The sequence below is a fragment of the Dasypus novemcinctus genome, chromosome 1 (genome assembly GCF_030445035.2).
Source record: "Dasypus novemcinctus isolate mDasNov1 chromosome 1, mDasNov1.1.hap2, whole genome shotgun sequence".
Classification (NCBI taxonomy): Eukaryota; Metazoa; Chordata; class Mammalia; order Cingulata; family Dasypodidae; genus Dasypus; species Dasypus novemcinctus.
In genome coordinates this window covers 87,096,919-87,120,213 of record NC_080673.1, presented here as the reverse complement: position 1 = coordinate 87,120,213, position 23,295 = coordinate 87,096,919, and the positions used below count along the sequence as shown (strand labels likewise).

General features: G+C 37.1%; 1 protein-coding gene across 1 annotated transcript in view; it reads right to left on the bottom strand.

Moving 5' to 3' along the window:
* Window positions 1–23,295, bottom strand: part of ZGRF1 (zinc finger GRF-type containing 1) — a 149,353-nt gene that overhangs the window by 121,877 nt on the left and 4,181 nt on the right. The window contains 4 exon segments of the mRNA XM_058293946.2: window positions 1,946–4,169; window positions 4,798–4,983; window positions 6,375–6,434; window positions 21,738–21,818. Of these exon segments, the coding sequence (XP_058149929.1) occupies window positions 1,946–4,169; window positions 4,798–4,983; window positions 6,375–6,434; window positions 21,738–21,818 (2,551 nt within the window).

Sequence of the window (23,295 nt, the reverse complement as noted above, 5' to 3'; positions counted from 1 at the left end):
ATGGTTTCACAACTGTGATGAACATTTAGAATTATTTCATCCCTTTGCACGTCCTCTAGAACTGCAAAGTCTAAAATAACAACGAGGGGGCGGTGGACTTGGCCCAGTGGTTAGGGCGTCTGTCTACCACATGGGAGGTCCGCGGTTCAAACCCCGGGCCTCCTTGACCCGCGTGGAGCTGCCTCATGCGCAGTGCTGATGCGCACAAGGAGTGCCCTGCCACGCAGGGTGTCCCTGCATAGGGAAGCCCCACGCGCAAGGAATGCGCCCTGTAAGGAGAGCTGCCCAGCACAAAAGGATGTGCAGCCTGCATAAGAATGGCACTGCCCACACGGAGAGCTGACACAACAATATGATGCAACTAAAGAAACACAGATTTCCGCGCCGCTGAAAACAACAGAAGCAGACAAAGACAACGCAGCAAATAGACACAGAGAACAGACAACCGGGGTGGGGGGCAGGGGAAGGGAGAGAAATAAATAAATAAATCCTTTTAAAACATAAATAAAAAATAACGACTAGCCACATTTAGCTATTAAGCACTTGAAATGTGGTTTGTCTGAATTATAATGTGTTGGAGGTATAAAACACACTGGAAAAAGTGTAAAATATCTCAATCATTTAATAATTTTATATTCATTACATGCTGAAATATTCTGAATATACTGAATAAAATATATTAAAACTAGTTTCACCAGTTTAACTTTTTAAAAATTTGACTATGAGCATTGGCCAATGCTACTCTAGAATTTTCTTTATATTATGGTTACAGTTTGAATTTAATCTATTCAAGTTGATCCTTACTTTTTAGGCACAAAACTGACTGAACAGAATACACAATTATATTCTGTTTCCAGAGGGCTTTCAAACTCATGCTTGTTGAGTTTCACATGAAAGTCTACTTTCTCCAAGTATTTTATTTTGCTTATTTTCACTATTAACAATATATTTGATATAGTTTGATACAGTTTAAAAATTGTTAGCCAAGGGAAAGAGATGTGGCTCAACCAGTTGGGCACCCGCCTACCACATAGGAGGTTCCAGGTTCGGGTCTCAGTGCCTTCTAAACAAAGAAGAGAAGATGTTGCTCCTACCGCAACAAGCAGATGCCACAAGCCAGCAGATGCCACAGCCTACAGAGAGCGGATGTGGCTCAGGCTATTGGGCACTTTGCTCTCATGTGGGAAGTCCCGGGTTCAGTTCCCGGTGCCGCCTGGAGAAGGCGAAGAAACAATGAGCAGAGAGATGAGAAAAACATCTGGGGGAGGGGGATAAATAAAGAAAAAATAAAGTAAACAAGTATATCTTTAAAAATTTGTTAGTCAATATTTACCATTGTATATTCCTAAAATTATCACAAATGTTAACTTCTTAAGTCACACAAAAGATAACTTATCAAAGGAAATAATGTATTGGTAAGAAATATTTTCAGAATTATATTTATTTTAGAGGAGATACTTAAAGAAATATAGGAGAGTGGGTATAGCTCAGTTCTTTGAGCATCTGCTTCCCACATACAAGGTCCTGGGTTCATTCTCTGGTACCTCCTTTAGAAAAAAAGAAAAAGATACACATATATTTATATAAAAACAGAGCTACTGAGTGATATGTATACAGGAATAGAGCTATATAGAGGGAGAGAATAAGAGAATACAAACACTTAGAACATACATTTGTGCACACATAAGCATATGTTTTACATACTTAGATATGCACAGAATAGTTCTAGAAGGATATGAGACTCCTAATTCTGAGGACACCAAGGGACTGTGGTAAAAGATAATTTTTCACTACATTACCCTGTAAGAATTGATTTTACCAAGTATATGTAGATCTAGTATCATTTAAACAATACATAATTCTTTAAGGTAGCTTCCAGAAGTAAGTATCTTCGCATCTTCTGAGCTGTAAAGAGAACAATCCAAAACAGACATGTCATTCTAACCTTTGGGACTGCTATCTGGCCCAAATGTCTGCTGGATTCCTTCCTGTTTAAAAGCAGTATTTTTTTTTTTCAATATCTCCAAGCTTTCTAAGGCTGTACTGTGTTCAGATAGTGACCTTAAAAGGGAAATATTTGCTAATCCAGGATGTTCTGAAGAATTTATAGGATCTTCCCAATACCGTTTGCATTCTCCAGCAGTTTCTGTCTCAATATGATCCTGTGGTAGACTTCCAGTCCTTTCCCCTTCTTCAGATTCAGAAATATAAGCTTCTGTTTCTTCGGAAATGGAATGCTTTTTTCCCAAAGAATAAAATGAAGAATGTGAAACTTGGGTATTTGATTTATCAAATGCAATACATTCAGAATGATTCTGATTGTTATTTAAAGGCTGGATACTACTGTCACTTCTAGAGGTTGGTGGTAAAACCTGTTTTTCATTTTTGTCCAAGTCACTTCCCAAAATAAAAGACTGAGGATGAGAATCTTCTGAAAATAGACTACTGTTTCCAGGAATCTGATGAGTGGCTATTTTTAATAAATGAGGAATATGTAAATCTGTTTTTATATCTTTACATTTATTTGGGACTGAAGTAAAATCATAGTCAGTTCTAACTCTTTGGATAGATTTATTAGCATATTCATTATTATCTACATATATATCATCAGTCCACTCTAAAGATGAGTAAAAATTGTATAATGTGTCGTTATATTCCTCCTCTAATTCTTTTCCAGTGTTTTCACCTTCACAAAGTCCCATACCAAAATCCGTACAAGTTTTAGCACAAAGCTGTGATGGCAGAGTTTCTTTAATGGGAAATGTTCCTGTCGATTTGCCACCTATAGATGGTAAGAGACACAAATGTTCACTGCCAATTTCTTTACTGCTTATATCCTCACATCTCTTTTGAACACATGAATTGGCATCATTAACCAAAATTTCCTTTACCCAACACACTGAATCTTGGGAAATTTTGTTGCTTTCCTGTGATTCTTCCTCAGTATCACTGGTCTCAAAATTGTTTAAATTAAAAGTTACCTCCAAAAGTGGTTGAGTTACATTACTCACAGATTCAGGAATACTATTAATAACTTCATTATCAGTACTACTTTTAGAAAGCATGTCTGAAATGTCACCAGAGATCCTAGAATTGTTACTTAGAGGAGATCCAATTTGTAGATGTTCCCATTGTGGCAGAGAAGACACTTTTTCTGGTGTTCCATTTCTTCCAATGAGAATTGGTTCTTTTATGCATACCCGGTCATTGTGATTAAAAGGTCTTTTATTATTTTCTTGAATGTCAGATTCTGATAAGCCATCATTTTCTGCACTGCTGCAAGTAACTGGCAAGGTGTTGCTTTCCCAGAATAAAGGAATTGTAAAATTTATATCTTGATCTAGGGATTGATCGTTATTGTCTACATGTTTGTCTTCATTATACTTTATCCCCTCTTCAGCACATGTTTCAAAAAACTGTATCTTCTTTTGCACCAAAAAGTCTTTCAAATTTAAATTTATATCATCTCCCTGAGCCTTGGGTTTCTTTTCTCTATCACATCCATTTATATTAGAAGGTTCAGGTGAACTCTGTGAGGATAAATACATGGCCCACCGGCTTTTATTTCTCATGGTATTTTCTGATGGATGTTGGTAGTATAAGGTTTCTGTGCTCTTCACCTCAGTACCCTCTTCTTGTTCAATTAAGCACTTTGGTTCAATAGGAATTTTTAAACTTCCTTGTGTTTGTATCTGAGGAAAATGTTCTATCATCTCTGAATTTAGCTTCTCAGAGGTACAAATTGATTTGGACTTCAGAAGAGCTAGTATCCGTGCTTTGCTCCTAATGTTTTGTGAAATTCCTAAGCAATGAGATGTCAAATTATCTATTTTCATGGGCTCACTGGTCAGTAAAGAATCTGAGTGCTTGCTTACAGAGCTGATAGGAGAGGAAAAATCGGTTTCTTGGTTAATCTTGAAGGATGGAGTAGAGACAATTGAAGAAAAAGATATGCCATTTCTTTCTCTGTTCTTGTAAGACACAATGTTCTCAGGGTCTACTGGTATATTTTCTGTATCTTTCTTGCCAACAGTAGAAAACAAAGGAGGTGTACTATACAATGGAGAAAGAAAAGTAGGACCAGTTTTCTTAGTCTCAAGTGACGCAGCTGATTGACCATTTTCCGTAGTAACCATTTTCTTTGGCACTTGACATGGCACTCGAAAACCCTATGAATATTAAAACCACTGATTATACACTTTGGATAAATCATATGGTATGTGAATATATCTCATATGGTATGTAAATATATCTCAATAAAACTGCTTAATAAATAATTAATTTTGTAAGAATAGTCAGAAATAGCTAAGTACAGCATGGGAAGCATAGAGAGATCAAGGGGTGTAGAATTTTCTTGTACGTATGTTTGTTTTTTATTATTATTGAAATAATGAAAATGCTCTAATGATGACCGAGGTGATGAACACACAACTATGTGATTATACCACATACCACTGATTGTTCACTTTGGATGAACCGCATGCTTTATTAATATGTATCACTAAAATTGATCTGTTAAAAAAAATTGTTAGCTATACCATCACCTATACAAAAAAGCTAAAATGAACTGATTAAAAAAAAAGGGGGGACGACAACTGTGTTTTGCCTAAGGTAAAGATCAAGATTTTAAAATTACTAAGTTAAAATGCAAACATTTTTATTAAGCTTTGTTTACATTTTATTTTCTTTCCAAATATACTATGGAGTATGATTTTAATGATAAGGTACAATAGCTTCAAAATTCAATGCCTCTTGAAATGATTTCATAAATATTATTATTTCAACAGAGAAACTTACAGTAAATTTCCTTTTTAAACCAGCAGGCTGACATCCAAGACACCGGCCAGAGGATATAAAGTTTCTTGAATTTAACTCTGGTGCTTCTTTAATGGCATCATGTTTAATAGCTATGCTTCCAGCTACTTTAACCTCCTCAACTGTGATTAAGTATCGATCACTTTCTAAGTCATCTCCAGGTTTCACCTAAATTTTAAAGAATAAATGTCAAAATCATATACATCTAATTATTTGATTATCTATTTGCCTCAGAAAGCTACTGGCACTGAGCAAGATATAATGGGTGCTCATAAATAGTTGCTGAGTAAATCAATCATTAAATTTATTTATTAGAAACTTCTTAACTATCAACAAACACAAAAAAAGGATAATAATGCAATAAAAAATTCACTAATTTGTTCATTCAACAATACATACTGGGACATGTGTGAGGCCCTTGGTTCATACAAAAACAGATACAAAAACAGAAAAATAAAGTGCCTCCTCTCAAGGCTTTCACTTAAGAGTCCATATAACTAAATGTATTTTTTTTTAAAAATAGTGTTATTATCAATTACATATCTTTACAAATGAGCGTGAATTAAATGCATACTCATAATTATTACAAATTAATTATTATTTCAACTGTTTAAACAATCATATTCAAAAAGGTATTTTAACCACTTTAATGAATAAAATATAAATTTGCCAACACCTCTGCCTACAGCATAAAAAACAGATCAACCTAATTTGATGATATACAATATCTGCATTAGATTAAAATTATAAGATAAAATAATAACAACAGCAGTCAGCACCAATTAAACACCTCCTAAGATATTGCTTCCAGACCCTGTTTTGATAAATATAAAAAGTATCATACCTACTCTTAATGTCATGTAAAATTTAAAAATAAGTTAAATATCATGGCCGAAAACCAACACAATACTAGTAAGAATATTCATTTTAACACTTTTAGAATCACTGTGCTGAATTGCTAGACAGTTTATAAAAGTCATTTCTAATCTTCAGACCAACCCAGTGAAGTCTGTCTATAATCCATATTTCACAGAAGGGAAGTTATATACAGAGAGTTAACCTAATAGATTAGCTAGTAAGTGTTTGAAAGCAGGAAAGGAATCCGAAACTCCAATATTCTTATGCTACTAAAATAGGTCTTTAGTTCCCTTCCCATCCTTTTTAGGAGACAAAATACAGAATAAATGTTTGAGAAAATATTTAATGGGAGTAAGTTCACAGAATATTTCCTACTGTGGATATCTATCAATATCAGGTAACAGAGCTGGACTCTGGAATCACTCCGAGTTCAAATCCCAGATCAAGCCCTGTAACTCTGAAAGAGGGCAGACATTCATCCTTTAGGTACTTCTAATTTATAAAAACCCAGGTTTATTGTAAAGATTAAATAAAACAATATGTAAGTTTTTAGCACAGTCTAGCTAATAATAAATGTTCAATGAAAACTTAATTATTAGTGTTATTCTATCAAGACTACACATTTTTACAACAACATTTATGAAGGAAGTATTTAAAGAGTTTTTGTAACAATAACTTATAAGACAAACACATTAAAATACCTCAGGGTACTTAAGAAATATGCTCTCCAGACACTCTCCTTTGTCATCATATAAAATCGCCTATATTTAAAACAAAATGAATGTTAAAAAAGAAATAACATAATTTTACTTGTCTTAAACATTTTCAAGAGCAAATTTACAAATGTTATATAAGTAAATCATATGAGAAGAAGATTGCTCATCTGTTTAACTTGGACTTAAAACTGCACCTATTTCAAATGTTCATCAAGTATCTATTTAGTTTGGGCAAGATGGCCAAGACCAACACATTAAAAAATTCAAGAACTTAACTTCTACCACAAGGATATTAGAATAGGATTTGGAAGAAAAGAGAATTGGAATGCATTAAAGGGAGGCAAAACAGGAGATAAGAAGATTAGGAAAGAGATTAATGTAATGGTAGGATGGAGAACTAGGGAAATGGTAAGTGCTTGAAATAAGGCATTGATACTGGGAATGAGACAACTGTTTATGAGGTATAATAAGATTTATTGACCAACTGAATGTGAGTGGTAAGGAAGAAAAAGGAAAGTAAGGTGACCATCGAATTTCTGGCTTTCCCCTTATGTCTCTAGCCATTTTTCATGGCAATCTCTCCACTAACCCAAGTATTGGTGTTTCCACCACTTTGGAATACATCTGGCAGTTCCACAGTGAAACACCGAGTTACCATATGATCCAATAATTCTACGCCTAGGCATATATCCAAGAGAACTGAAAACATATGTCCACTCAAAAACTTGTACACGAATGTTCACTACAGCCCAAAGTGAAAACTACCCAAATATCCAATAACTGATGAATGGATAATATGATATATCCATACAATGGAATATGATTCAGCAATTTAAAGGAATAAGTATTGATACATGCTTCAATATGGATGACTCCTGAGAACATTACGTTAAATGAAAGAAGTTATTTATAAAGACCACACATATTGTATGAGTCCATTCATATGAAATGTCCGGAGGCAAATCTATATACATAGAAAGCAGATTAGTAGTTGCCTAGGGTAGGAAGAGGAGATGGGGGTTGGGCAGTAATTGCTAAATGGGTAAAGAGTTTCTTTTTGCAGTGAAAAAAAAAACCTTAAAATTAGATTATGGTGATGGTTGCACAACTCTGGAAATATACCAAAAACCACTGAATTGTACACTTTAAGTGGTTGAATTGTAGATTGTGAGAACTATATCTCAATAAAGCCGCTTTTTAAAAGAAGTGTTTCTAAGGGCTCTATACTTGTTCTTCTATTATTTCATTCTATATTCCCTCCCTAAGCAATATCATCCACACAAATCAAATCATGTCACATTTCTGCACAAATCCTTCCAAATCTCTACTAAGAATAAAAACAAAAGTCCTTACAATGGCCTAGAGGCATACACAATTTGGACCCCCATTAACTTTCTACCATTATCTCCTACCATTCTCGCCCTTGCTTACTCTACTCTAGCTACACTGCCCTCCTTGCTTTTTGTCTACCTCACAAGACATACATATTCATTTTGTTTAGTCATCTGTCTCCTCTAGTTATTTCCATGACATTAAGGATTTGTCTATTTTGTTCCCTATGGCATTCCTTAGAAGGGGGCCTAACTCATAATAGGTGTTCAAAAAATATTTGTTAAATAAACGAATGAATGAATCCAGTCCAATCACTTCAAATATCATCTCAATGCCAGGGACTCCCAATCTGTATCTCTAGCCAAGAACTGTCAAATTCTAGGTCCATATAGTCAAGTACTTCAATGTTCTATAATACTTGGAATTCACTATGCTCCAAATAGAACTCAGAAATCTTCCCTGTTCCCTCAAAGCTTTTTTTTGAGATATCCTATGTCAGCAACATAATCATAATACAGAAACATAAACATAAAAGTCATTCTGGATTCTCCTCTAAACTTATATATGATCTTATCTAAGACCTGAAGATTCTATAATATTTTTATAATTTCTAATAAACTCTTCCCTTCATTGCCATTACTAATGCCTGCTTTGTCAAATGTCCATCACTGTCTAGATTATGCTATTGCCCCTTCATTACAACAGCCTTCTCAAATTCACTCTCATCCTACGTAACTTTTACATTGCTGCCAATGTGACCTTTCTATATACAAATATTCTCATAATTATTCGATGGTTCCTAAAGCTAAACACACAAAGTCCTTCATGATATGGTTCTTGCCTACCTCTTTAGCTTTATACTTCTAAAATTTCTGAATATAAGCCCTTCATTTTAGCTACATTTAATTATTTATAGTTCCCTAAATGATTTAAACTTCCATGTTGTTATGATCATAACACCATCTTCAACTCTTCTCTCTCCAATCTATTGATTTTATTTGGAAAAAAAACTAAAACACCTCTTCTTCTGAAAAGACTTTTCTGAACCACAGTCAAGATTTTGAAATCTTTCCTTTGTAATTTCACAGAATCCTAAATCTAAGCTTATCTCTGTACTTACTATAATCCTTATACTCATAGGTAAAAATTAGAGAAGTCCCTTGAATTCAACAACTATAATAATAGTTATCAATCATTCCATGCTTTCCATGTGACAGTTACTTTGTCAAGAGATTTATGTTTTCTCATTTAATCATTAAGAAAACTCTCTGAGGTATCATTTTCCTTCTTTTACAAAGGAGAGAGTAGAGGTCTTAAGAAGCTTACTCAAGATTACATAGCTAGTAAATGAAGAACCCAGATTCAAAAGTAGGTCTACCTGACTTTAAAATCCATGTTCATAACTGTTCTTCTACACTGCCTCCATATATCTTTTATTTGGTTTCCCTCAACACAACAATATATGTTTACTAAACAATGCCTCAATCAATGGAAGATGAGTAACACTGATAGAATTTGGATAAGTAGAGAAAAGGCATTACTAACAAGAGAAACAATGTAAATAATGTATTGGATTTAGGAACAATATTGTTACGTAGGATATAGTGAGCTGAATGATTTTCCTGGATCACAGAAAACCTCTGGGACTAACACCAATTTATCTTCTTTTTCTATAACCTACCACAGTGTGAGGTATATAATGGACATTCAATATATCTATGCTCTAGTTGAAGATAAAGTAGGATAATATTATTAGAATGACCTTAACATTATGAAAGATCCAAAAAAGGCATGAGCAAAGGGAGTAGATGTAGTTCATGTGGTGAGTGCTTGCTTCCTATGTATGAGGTCCTGGGTTCAATCCCCAGTACCTCCTTAAAAAAAAAAAAAAAAGGGATGAACAAAGAAAAAGATACTGCAGAATCCAAATCCAATCAGATATTCTTTATCTACAAACTTTAAGACTTTGACTCCATAATATAACAGAAAAATCATACAGAATAGCATCAAAGAATGGATTAGTTTAATCTAAAATGACAAACCAATGTGCATGAAAATGAACATGGACTTTAGTCTATTCAAATCACAAAAATGAGATAATGATATGACTTGAACGTAGCAATATCAACTATGAGACTAACTCCTTCTAAAGGGCATGGACTGTGAAGCAGATGTGGCTCAAGCAGCTGGGCGCCTGCCTACCACATGGGAGGTCCTGGGTTCCATTTCCAGTGCTTCCTAAAGAAGACAAGCAAGACAATGAGTTGACACGATGGGCTGGCATGGCAAGCTGAAGCAACAAGATGATGCAATGAAATGGCACCATGAGGAAAACACAATGAGAGACACAACAAGCAGGAAGCGGAGGTGGCTCACGTGATTGGGACCCTTCTTCACACATGGTAGGTCCCAGGTTCAGTTCCCGGTGTCTCCTAAAAAGAAGACATGCACACACTGAACAGACACAAAGAGCTGACAGTGAGAGTACAAACAATGGGGGGCGGGGTGTTAATAAAAATAAAATAAATCTTTAAAAAATAAAAATAAGGGCATGGCCTTAGGGAAGCCAATGTAGCTCAGTGGTTGAGTGCTGGCTTCCCACATACCAAGTCCTGGGTTCAATACCTGGGCCCTAGTACCTCAAAAAAAAAAAAAAAAAAATGTTAAAGGGCATGGACTTGGAGATCCTGTTATTACTGCAACTAAACACAAGTTCTCATCATGTCCACAGATTATGCAGGCAGTGTTGCACTGATTATAGAACTAGGTATCAAGTCCTAACCAAAACTTTCATTACCAACTTCAGTTCACTGGTACAATAACTCCAATTTACTTGGGATAGTACCACTTTTCACTCAATGGAAAAATACCTTTTAACTCCAGAACTAATGCAGCAAGATGATGCAACAAAAAGAGACACAGATTCCTGGGCCCCTGACAAGAATAGAAGCAGACACAGAAGAACACACAGCAAATGGACACAGAGAGCAGACAAATGGGAGGGGGGAGGGGAGAGAAATAAATAATCTTTAAAAAAAAAAAAAAACAGGGAAACGGACTTGGCCCAGTGGTTAGGGCGTCCGTCTACCACACGGGAGGTCTGCAGTTCAAACCCCGGGTCTCCTTGACCCGTGTGGAGCTGCCCATGCGCAGTGCTGATCCACACAAGGAGTGCCATGCCACGCAGGGGTGTCCCCTGCGTAGGGGAGCCCCACGCACAAGGAGTGCACCCGTAAGGAGAGCCGCCCAGGGCGAAAGAAAGTGCAGCCCAGGAATGGCACCGCCCACACTTTCCATGCCGCTGATGACAACAGAAGTGGACAAAGAAACAAGACGCAGCAAATAGACACAGAGAACAGAAAACTGGGGGGGGGTGCAAATTAAATAAATGAATAAATCTTTAAAAAGAAAAAAAAAACATAAGAGGGATGGGGCAAAATGGCAGCAGAGTCTACAGGGCAGTTAGTAATACCTCAGAGCTCTCTAAAGCACCTGGTTGGGGGGCTCAGGAGACCAGAAGAGTATCCTGCAACATTCTTGAAAGAGTGGAAGAAGGAGACTACCCATCTGCAGTGAAGAGCTGTGAGTACAGCACTTCAGGCTGAGGAAGCAGATGCCCATCCTCCACTGGCAGCACAAGCCACCTCGGGAGCTATTCCATGGCTGAAGTTAGAAACTCCATTTCCCAAAAACATAGGAAGAAGAAAGGAAGAGACGTTTTGGTACCAACTTCAGATACTGATTACTAAATTTGACGGGCTAAAGTATAATCCTAAGTACAGCTAAAGTTTGAACCTGCCCAAGTTGATAAGAGGCTGGTAGCTGCCATTTTAACTCCACCCCTGTCTTGAGGGGAAGCAGTGTTTCCCTAGCCTCCCTGACAACTGCAGGTGCTTTCAGTCCACAAAGACTTGTTTGTGGATTACCTTTGATTCCATTCCCACCCACCCTCCATAGGCTAGGAGGTTGGTGTTTCTTCAGTCTCTCTGGGCTACTGCAGGCACTTCCAGCACACACAAACTGGGTACTCGGACATCTGTAGCTCCATCCCTGCCACCCAACAGGATAGGAGGGGAGTTGTGTTTCCTCAGCCTCTCTGGGAAACTGCAGGTGCTTTTGGCCTGCATTACTGTGGGGTGCCCATGGTTCCATCTTCCCCCCTTCAAGGGCAGAAAGGACAGTACTTCCTCAGCCTCTCAGGGCAACTGCAGGCACTTTCAACCCACGTGGATTAGACTGTTGGGCAAGCTGGAGGGTTCATCTTTACCCCTGGCAGGGAAGGTAGGGGGGCCAGAACTAGGTTAATCTACCTGGTCAACTGTGGTCAGTTTTGACTAGCTAGGCTTAGTTTGCTGCCCACATCAGCAACTCCATCCCCACCCAGGCAGGGGAAAAAAGGGTATGAAGCTTCATCAGTCTCTCTAGGCAACTACAGACATGCTTGACGCCTGCGCAGCTTGGAGTACTATATTCGGCTGCAGTGCCGTCCCCTACCCCTATCAGGGGAAAAGGTGGGACAAGCTTTATCAGTTCCTGGGGCAATGAGGGCAGCTTTACCCTCTACAGCTTAGTACAAACTACACCCTCAGCTCCTACTATACAACCAACAAGAGGCAAAGGGCAAGAAAACCCTAACCTAAAGAGAGAAACTGCACCCAGAATAAATGTATCTATTAAGCCAGATGCCAAGACACCAACAAAAACTTATAATCCATACAAGAAACAGGAAGGTGTGGTCCAGTCAAAGGAACAAGATAAGCCTTCAGAGGATATAAAGGAGTTGAGACAACTAATCATAGATGTTCAAACAAATCTCCTTAATAAACTCAATGATAATCCTATTACTGGAGGCTTTAGAGAAAGCCATGGGGAGAAGATAGACGTCAGCTGATGGGAAGCAGACGAGACTCAATTGATAGAGCGTTCATCTACCATATGGAAGATACAGGGTTCGATCCCTAGGGCCTCCTGACCCATGTAGTAAGCTGGCCCGGGCGTAGTGCTGCTGTGTGCAAGGAGTGCCATGCCATGCAGGGGCACCCCTGTGTAGGGGTGCCTTACCCGCAAGGAGTGCACCCTGCGTGAAAAAAGCGCAGCCTGCCCAGGAGTGGTGCAGCACACATGGAGAGCTGATGCAGCAAGATGACGCAACAAAAGAGATGCAGTTTTCCAGTGCCGCTGGATAATGTGAGCGGACGCAGAAGAACACACAGCGAATGGACACAGAGCAGACAACAGGGCAAATGGGGAGTGAAATAAATAAAATCAATCTTAAAAAAAAAAAAAAAGTGAGGTGAAACCTGGATGACAAAAATCGAGGACATAGCTCCATAATGGGAAAGCCAAGGAACCCCAAGGATTGCCAGCCCACCAGAACCCAAATGATCATGGCAGGAAGCAAGCCTTCTACCCTCCAATAAGTTCCAAGAAACTGCCAGATTTGTTTGGATCCAGTCTCATTTTAAAATGGAGTACTCCCACACATATCTGCATTTATGATATAGTGGGTCAGATTACATCTACTTTGTGAGGGAGAGTTTGGGTTGCATACTTTCTTGGCATCCTTGGCCAGACATGCAATCTCTACTAAAACCCAAGAGAAAACTCAAGAGCTGCCTTTTAAATGGAGAAGAGTCACTGGCAAAAAAAGACCTGGCCTTACTCCAAAACAGTATACATTGTGATTCTCCTATTGGGACTTGCTCCATAGAGCATCTCTACCTATCACCCATACTTTAAAAACCATAGGAAATAAACAAAAGTAAAAGAAAAAAACAAAAACCATAGGATCTTCTCGGTCATGAGTATTAAGTGGCAGAGCACCTTGCATCAAAACCTGGACCTTCTGCAGACTCCACCTGTGCTCTGGGTTCCACTCAAAATTGGCAGTGTTAGGGGCACCCAGTATATGAGTCAGGGAAGTTCAACCAAGGTAGTAAACACTGTCAATAAAATCCAAAATGGTCAATCAAGCAGTGTTTCTCTATCTTTCTTGTGGACTTTTGTACACCTGAAATTTCTTCATTCCACTTTTCATGTTTGAAAGATATTTTTGCTGGGTATAGATTCTAGGTCAACAGTTTTACTTCTTTCAGTACTTTAAAGATGTTGTACCAATGACTACTGCAATGAGAAGTTCTGCATTATCCTTAAAAAAATAAATTCAATGAGATGACTAAAGAGATTAAGGATACTAAGAAGACACTGGGTGAGCAAAAAGAATAATTTGAAAGTATACATAGAAATAGCAGATCTTACAGGAATGAACAGCACAATGAAATTAAAAAGACAATGGAGGCATATAACAGATTTGAGGAGGCAGAAGAAAGGATCAGTGAGCTTGAAGATATGACTTCTGAAAACTAATATACAAAAGATGAAGAATGGAAAAAATTAAACAGGGTCTCAGGGAAATAAATGACAACAAGAGACATAGAAACATATATCTCCTGGGTGTCCCAGAGGGAGAAGAGTAGGGAAAAGAGGCAGAAGGAATACTTTAAGAAATAATGGAAGAAAATTTCCCAACCTATTGAAGGACATAGATATCTGTGCCTAAGAAACACAAAATACTCCAATCCTAATAAATAAAAATAAACCTACTCTGAGACCCATACTAAACCAGAATGTTATATGCCACAAAGAATTCTGAGGGCAGCAAGAGAAAAGTAATGCATCAATACAAGGGACACCCAATAAGAATAAGTGCTGATTTTTCATCAGAAACCACAAAGGGAAGAAGGTAGTGGTATGGTATATTTAAGATGCTACAAGAGAAAAGCTGCCAGTCAAGAATCTTATACCCAGAAAGATTATCTTTCAAAAATGAAGGTGAGGGAAGTGGACTTGGCCCAATGGATAGGGCATCCGCCTACCACATGGGAGGTCCATGGTTCAAACCCAGGACCTCCTTGACCCATGTGGAGCTGGCCCATGAGCAGTGCTAATGTGCTCAGGGAGTGCCATGCCACGTAGGGGTGTCCCCCATGCAGGGGAGTCCCACACACAAGGAGTGCGCCCCGTAAGGAGAGCCTCCCAGCGCAAAACAAAATACAGCCTGCCCAGGAATGGCACCACACACACAGAGAGCTGACACAACAAAAAGAAACACAGATTCTCGGTTCCCCTGATAAGAATAGAGGCGGTCACAGAGGAGCACACAGTGAATGGACACAGAGAGTAGACAACTGGGGAGGGAGGGATGGGGAGAGAAATAAAATAAAAAATAAATCTTTAAAAAAAAAATGAAGGTCAGTTTCAAATATTCACAGATAAACAGAAACAGAGTTTGTAACCAAGGGACCAGCTTTGCAGAAAATACAAAAGCAGGAGTTCTTAACCAGAGTTCCATGGACCCTGAAAATTCAAACAAACATTATTCTTGTGGGGACATGTTTGTGTGAATGTGATATATTTATTAAGTAATACACAGTATAATGTGTACTTAGTAAGGGGTCTGCGGTTTTCACCTGACTGGCAAAGGGATCCCTGGAACCAAAAAGTTTAAGAATCTCTGTACTAAAAGGAGTGCTACAGCTTGAAAGGAAAAGACAGGAGGGAAAGGCTTGGAAAAGAATCTATAAATGAAGATTATATCAATAAAATTAACTGAAAGTATATAGAGGTGAAAATTAATTATGACAGATAAAACCCAAAGGTCAAAATAGGTTAAATAAGAACTGCCTTTACAGTAATAACATTGAATGTTAGTAGATTAAACTCCCCAATCAAAAGACACAGACTGGCTGAATGGATAAGATGAATCATCTATATGCAGTATACAAGACTCACCTTAGACCCAAAATACCAATAGACTGCATGTGAAAGGTTGGAAATAGATATTCCATGTATGCAGTAACCAAAAAAAGCTGGAGTAGCTATATGTATATTGGATGAAGTAGACTTTAAAAGCAAAATTCTTATTACAGACAAGGAAGGGCACTATATATTAATATAAAGGGCAATGCATCAGGAGGAAATAATCATAAATACATATGCACCTAACCAGGATGCCCAAATTACATGAAGCAGACACTGGCAAAACTGAAGGGAGAAACAGATGTCTCTACAATAATAGTTGGAAACGTAAATATACCACTCTCAGCATTGGTTAGAACATCTGGGCAGAGTACAAATAAGGAACAGAGAGTTTGAATAATATGATAAATGGACTAAATCTAATAGACATTGACAGAATCCTGCACCCCAAAACAGCAGGATATACATTCTTTTCAAGTGCTCATTGATCTTTCTCAAGTGCTCAGGCTAGACCATATGTTGGGTCACAAAGCAACAAAGCAGATCTTAATAAATTCAACAAGATCGAAATTATACAAAGCACTCTCTGCTCATAAAGGAATAATGTTGGAAATAAACACAAAGCAGAAAAATTCACAAATATGGAGATTAAACAACATTTTCTTAAGTAATCAGTGGGTCAAAGAAGAAATTGTGAGAGAAATCAAGTATCTTGAGACAAAAGAAAATGAAAACACACATATCAGAACAAATGAGATGCAGTGAAAGCAGTGAGGAGAGGGAAATTTATAGCCCTCTCTGCTTATATTAAAAAAGAAGACCCAAAATCAATGACCTAACTCCACAGCTGGAGGAACTAAAATAGAACAGCAAACTATTTCCAAAGCAAGCAAAAGAAATGAAATAACAAAGCACAGAACAGAAATAAAATAAATTGAGAACAAAAAACAGTAGTGAGAATTAACAAAACCAAAAGGTGATTCTTCAAGGAGAGTAACAAAATTGACAAACCTTCAGCTGGACTGACAAAGAAAAGAGAGAAGATGTAAATAAATAAAATAAGAACTGAAAATGGTAACATTACTACAGAGCCACAGAAATAAAATAACAATTACACGCTAACTAGACAACGTAGAAGAAATGGAAAAATTCTTAAGAATGTACAAACACCTACACAGACCCTAAAAGAAATAGAAAACCTCGATAAACCAATCGTAAGTAAAGAGAATGAAACAGTCATCAAAGCACTCTCCAAAATGAAAAGCCCAGGACCAGATGGTTTCACATGTGAGTTCTACCAAGTACTCAAAGAAGATTTAATACCAATCTTATTTAAACTCTTCCAAAAATTGAACATTCCATGAAGCCAATATTGCCCTACCAAAGTCAGATAAAGATATTACGAAAAAAAAGAAAATTACAGACTCATTTCCTTAATGAATACAGATGCAATAATCCTCAACAAAATACTTGCTAATAAAGTCCATCAACACATTAAAAGAATTTTTCATCAAGCAGGTTTTATACCAAGCAACAAAGGTGATTCAATACAAGAAAAGCAATTGGCATAATACATTTTAATGAATCGAAGAAGAAAAATCACATGATTCTATTGATTGACACAGAAAAGCAATTTGACAAAATACAGTATCCTTTCTTGGTAAAAATACTACAAAAGATAGGAATTAAAAGAAACTCTCAACATGATAAAGGCCATACATGAAAAACCCACAGTTACCAGTGTACCGAATGGTGAAAGACTGAAAGCTTTCCCATTGAGATTGGGAACAAGAAAAGGGTGCCTACTGTCAACATATTGCTCAATACAGTGCTTAGAGGCTCTAGCTAGAATAATCAGACAAGAAAAAGAAATAAAAGGCATCCAATTCAGAAAGGAAGAAGCAAAACTTTTGCTACTCACAGATGTTATGATCCTATACATAGAAAACCCCGAAAAATCTACAACAAAGCTGCTAGAGCTAATAAGTGATTTCAGCAGAGTAGCATACTAATACGCAAAAATCTGTAGTATTTCTATACTCTGGTAATGCATAATCTGAAGAGGAAGTCAGGAAAAAAAGTCCATTTACAATAGTGAATAAAAGAATCAAATATTTAGGAATAAACCCAACCAAGTACATAGAGCACTTGTATTCAGAAAACTACAATGCATTGCTGAAAGACATCAAAAAACACCTAAATAAATAGAAAAACATTCTGTGTTCATGGATTAGAAGATTAAACATTAAGATATAAATTCTACCCATATTGATAAACAGATTTGATGGAATCCTGATAAAAATTCCACCAGCACTGTTTAAAGACATGGAAAAGACAACTATCAAATGTATTTGGAAGGGTAAGGGGCCTCGAATAGCAAGAATCATCTTAAAAAGGAAGAGCAAAGTTGGAGAACTCTCATTTTTGGACTTTAAATCCTATTACAGTTACCATGGTAAAAACAGCATGGTAATGGCATAAAGCTAGACACAAAGACCAATGAAACCAAATTGATGGTTCAGAAACAGACCTTCACATCTATGGTTAAGTGATTTTTTAAAAGGTTGTCAAACCCACCCAGCTGGGGCAGAAAACAGTCAATTCAACAAATGGTGCTGGGAGAACTGGATACCCATATCCAAAAAAAGAAAGAGGACTCCTATCTCAAATCCTTACACAAAATTTAACACAAAATGGACCAAAGACCTAAATATAAAACCCAGAACCATGAAACTCTTAGAAGAAAATACATGGAAACACCTTCAAGACCTGGTGGTAGGTAGTGGATTCTTAAATCTTATGCTGACAGCACAAGCAACAAAAGAAAACATGGATAAATGGGACCTCCTCAAACTGAAAACACTTTTGCGATTCAAAGGACTTTATTAAGAAGGTAAAAAGGCAGCCCATTCAAAGGGAGAAAATATTTGGAACTCCAATACAACTCAACAATAAACGTGCAAGCAATCCAATTAAGAAATGGTCAGGAAGCGGATATGGCTCAAACGGTTGAGCACCTGTTTCTCACATGGGAGGTCCCAGGTTCAGTCGGCAGTGCCTCCTAAAAACAAAAAAACAAACAAAAAAAATAACTCAGGGTAGCCAATGTGGCTCAATGGTTGAGCATTGGCTTCCCACATACAAGGTCTGGGGTTCAATCCCTGGCCCTGGTACCAAAAAAAAATAAAAAAATGGGCAAAAGACTTAAATAGACATTTCTCCAAAGAAGAAATACGAATGGTCAAGAAGCACATGAAAAAATGTTTACTATCACTAGCTGTTAGGAAAATGACAGGTATCATCTCACACTGCATAGAATGGCCACTATTAAAAAAAAACAGAAAACAGTGCTGGAAAGGGTGGAGAAATAGGAACACTCTTTCCCTGTTGGTAGGAATGTAAAATGGTACAACTTCTGTGGAAGACAGTTTGGCAGTTTCTCAGGAAGCTAAATATAGATCTGCCATATAATCCAGCAATTCCTCTACTAAGAATATATCCAGAACTGAAAACTATGAAGCGAACAGACACCTACACACCAATGTTCAGAACAGAGTTATTCACAATTGCCAAAAGCTGGAAACAACCAAGGTATCCATCACCTGATGAATGGATAAATTGTGGTGTATGCACAAGTTGAAATGTTATGCAGCTTTAAGAAGAAATGAAGTCGTGACGTCTATGACAACATGGATGAACCGGGAGAACATTATGTTGAGTAAAGCAAGCCAGACACACAAAAGGAAAAATGATTACACTGTTTTGAACTAAATAATCTCATGGGGTTACTAATTAGACTATCGGTCACTAGAAAATAGAATGAGGTTAGAGAATGGAAAACTGAGAGTTAACTTATAAAGAATTCCTAAAAATTAATTGAAAAAAGTATTATATAAGCACAACTTAACGTTTATAATTAGCAGTGCTATTACACGTGGTTGAAAGGGAACGTCATGTACATTACTAAAGGCAAAGCTAAAAATATATAATGTGGGACTGTATAGCATAGTGAAACCTCACATGAAATATGAATATGGGTAATATTACATATAAGACTGTTTTTCTTTAAAACTGAACAAATTTATGCTAATATTACAAGATGTTAATAACAAAAAAAATTTACACTAAGTGAAAGAAACCATACACAAAGTACTACATATTGTATGAGTCCTTTTATATAAAATGTAAATCTAAATCAATTTATAAAGATGGAATTAGATTAGTGGTCATGTAGGGCTGGGGAGAATACAGGAATTGAGAGGTAACTACTAAGAGTGTCGAGTTTTTCACTTTGGAGTAAATTGTTCTAAAATTTTTTGTGGTGATGAGTGCACAACACTGTGATTATACTAAAAACCACTGATTGTACACTTTGGATAGACTGTATGGTAAGTTAATATATCTTAATAAAACTGATTAAAAAAACAAAAAAACTTCATGGAGTTAGTAACTAGAATATAGGTCACCAGAAAATAGAATGAAGTTAAAGAATGGAAAGCTGAGGGTTAATCTGTGCTGAATTGGTAAAATGGTTCTTTGTTAACATTTGGAAATGAATAGAAAAGGTAAAAGCCCATCATAGTATTTGTAACTAGTCGTGCTATCTTTGGGTATGAAACTGATTGAAAGGGAAAGTCTGAGATCATGTATATTACTAGAAGGAAAGTTAAAAAATGTAACATAGCACTTTATAGCATAGTGAAACCTCAGGTGAAACAAGAATATGGATAATATAGCACATACAAGACTGTTTTCCTCACGTGAGTGGCCGCGTCACAAGCCAACTGCCTGAGTGGTGAGCCAGTGCCTGTGCGGCAAGCCTAGTGCCCACATGGTGAGCCGAGTGTCCACGCAAGTGAGTCATGGCAGCAAGATGATGATGTAACAAGAGAGGTGATGGGGAGAGTCAAGGAGACGCACAGCAGAGACCAAGAACTGAGGTGGTACAATTGACAGGGAGTTTCTCTCCACATCAGAGGTCCCCAGAATTGAATCCTGGTGAACCCTAGAGGAGAAAGATGAGAAGACAAAGAGAAATAGATACAGAGGATCACACAGCGAATGAACACACAGCAAAAACAGCAGGGTGGGGGAGGGGGAGAGGGAAGGAAAAAAAGACTTTTTTTCTCTGAAACTGAACAAATGTATGTTAATGTTACAAAATATTAATATCAGAAAAAAACACAGCCAGCGCAAACTATGGACAGTAGTATAGAGTAATATACTAATAATCTTCCAGTAAGGGTGGAAAAAAAGGAAATATACCAAGGGAAAGAAACTAGACATAGATACAAGGTACTACACATTGCTTGACTCCATCTACACAAAATGTAAATACAAATAAACTAGAGAGAGAAACAGAATAGCAGCTATGTATGGCAGGTGAAGAATAAGAGATTGAGAGGTGATGAGTTTTGGTTTTTTTGTTGTTATTATTATTGGAATAATGAAAATGCTCCAAAAATGACTGAAGTGATAAATGCACAACTATGTGATTAAACCACATACCACTGATTGTATACTTTAGATGGATTGTATGGTGTATTACTATTTATCAATAAAGCTGATTTATTTAAACAAAATAATAAGGGGGAGGGACATATGGAATCCCCTACATTTTTTATGAATCTAAAGCTTCTTTAAAAATAAATGTTTTAAAATAGTAAATAGCCTTCCCATAGGGATACTAATGATAGGTAGAATAAGGACAGAATATAGATATTTAAGCTCTAGGAATATGGACTTCACTCAGGGGGTCACAGAATTTGCCAATGTGTCCTATATAATATTATAAATTCACCTGTAATAAAGATTTTCTTATAAATTAGTAATATTAAGAGAGATGGGTTCACATATGATACCTCTACCTGATAGCTGTGGGACCCCTGCGTAAGCTATTCACCTCTCTAAGCCTCAGTTTCATGATCAGTAAAATGAAGACAACAATAGTACCTAACTAAGAGTGGAGGCATGCAGGTTAAGCAAATTAACACATTTAAGGCATCACACCTGTCACATAGAAGTGCTAGATAATATAAGTTATGTTTTGTTTTTCTTTTTATCAAGACAAATTAAATAATACTTACTGGACTTTATACACAAATTAAGCAATGTGATGTTAAAATCATTTGACAAAATGTTTTCTCAAGTTAGAGTATGCACATATCTGACATTTTATCACCTATAGAGCTTTCTCAGTATTATCAAGAGGTGAAAATACTAGCTCTCAGACTCTGTAACCAACTGCTTTTCACTTACTCTGTTTCCTAATGGGCTTATCTTCAGGACTCCATCTTGCCACACTTTGGACTTCTTCATCTTTTGGTGAGTATATAGTACCTTATTTCCAAAAGCACAAAAGTGGAAAAAAGACAATTTATATCATTCAATATTATGTATTTTATATACACTTCCTTCATATAAAAGTATTTAAAACGTCTCTTGAAATTAGAGCACAAACATCATGAAAATAACAAAAACATTAATTAGAAAAATAACAGAAAACTGGTAGTATAAAGAAGGGAGAGTAAAGAGGTAAAATATAAGAAGGAAAATGAAAAGTTAACTAAGCACCAAAAATAATTTAGAGTTTCCTAGTAATCAATGGTAAAGGAAAATTAGTTGGGTTGCAAAGTATTCATGATCCATGCAGTTCACAAAGTGTTAAGTCAGAGATTCCTAGAGGTCCCCTAAACCTTTTCAGGGGTTCATGAGATCAAAACTATTTTCATGGGGAAATGGATATGGCTCAAGCAACTACCATACCATATAGGAGGTCCAGGGTTCAATGCCCAGGGCCTCCTGGTGAGGGCAAGCTGGCCCATGCAACAAGCTGGCCCATGCAGAGTGCCAGCCCACACTGGAATGCTGTCCCATGCAGGAGGGCCCTCCTGAGTGGGAATGCCACCCAGTGTGGGAAACCACCCTGCACAGGAGTCCCAGCTGATGCTGAGAGCTGGCGCAGCAAGATGACACAACAAGAGACACAGAGAAAAGAAGAAGACATAGTGGACCAGGGAGTTGAGGTGGCACAAGAGAGTAATTGCCTCTCTCCCACTCCAAAAGGTCCCACAATCAGTTCCCGGAGCCACCTAATGAGAATACAACCAGACACAGTAGAACACACAGCAAATGGACACAGAGCAGACAACGGGGGTAACGAGGAGGGCGGGGGGCTAAATGTAAAAAAATAAAAATAAAAATAAACTACTTTCATGATTTACAAAGGTGTTATATGTCTTTTTACTCTCATTCTTTCAGGACTGTACAGTGGACTTTCCCAGAGGCTACATAGTGTGTGCTCTCACAAAAGAATGAATGCAGAAACAGATATGAGAATCTAACTATCTTTCATTAAGCCAAATATTAGAGAGATCTGTAAAAATTCTAAAAGTTATTTTTCTCAATGTTTATTGTTATTTTGGAAAATACAGCTATTTCAGCTATTTTTCATTTTAAAATATTATTTTTTCTAACATGTAATCGGTTTAGTACTGTCATTTTAAAATGAATTTAAAATACATATATATGTATGTGTGTATATATATATATATTTTTTAATCTCCCCCGTCTCCACCTCAAGATGGCTCGCTCATCTGTCTGCTGGTCTTCTTCAGAAGGCACCGCGAACTAAACCTGGGGTTTCCCATGTGAGGTGAGTACCAAACTGCTGGAACCACTTCCGTTCACAGCTTGTTGTGATGTCTGCTGGTTGTGGCTTCTGCTAGTTATAGCATCTGCTTATCTTCTTTAGGAGGCACCAGAAACCAAACCCTGAACAAATGCTTGAGCCACATCCACTCCCATGAATTAATAA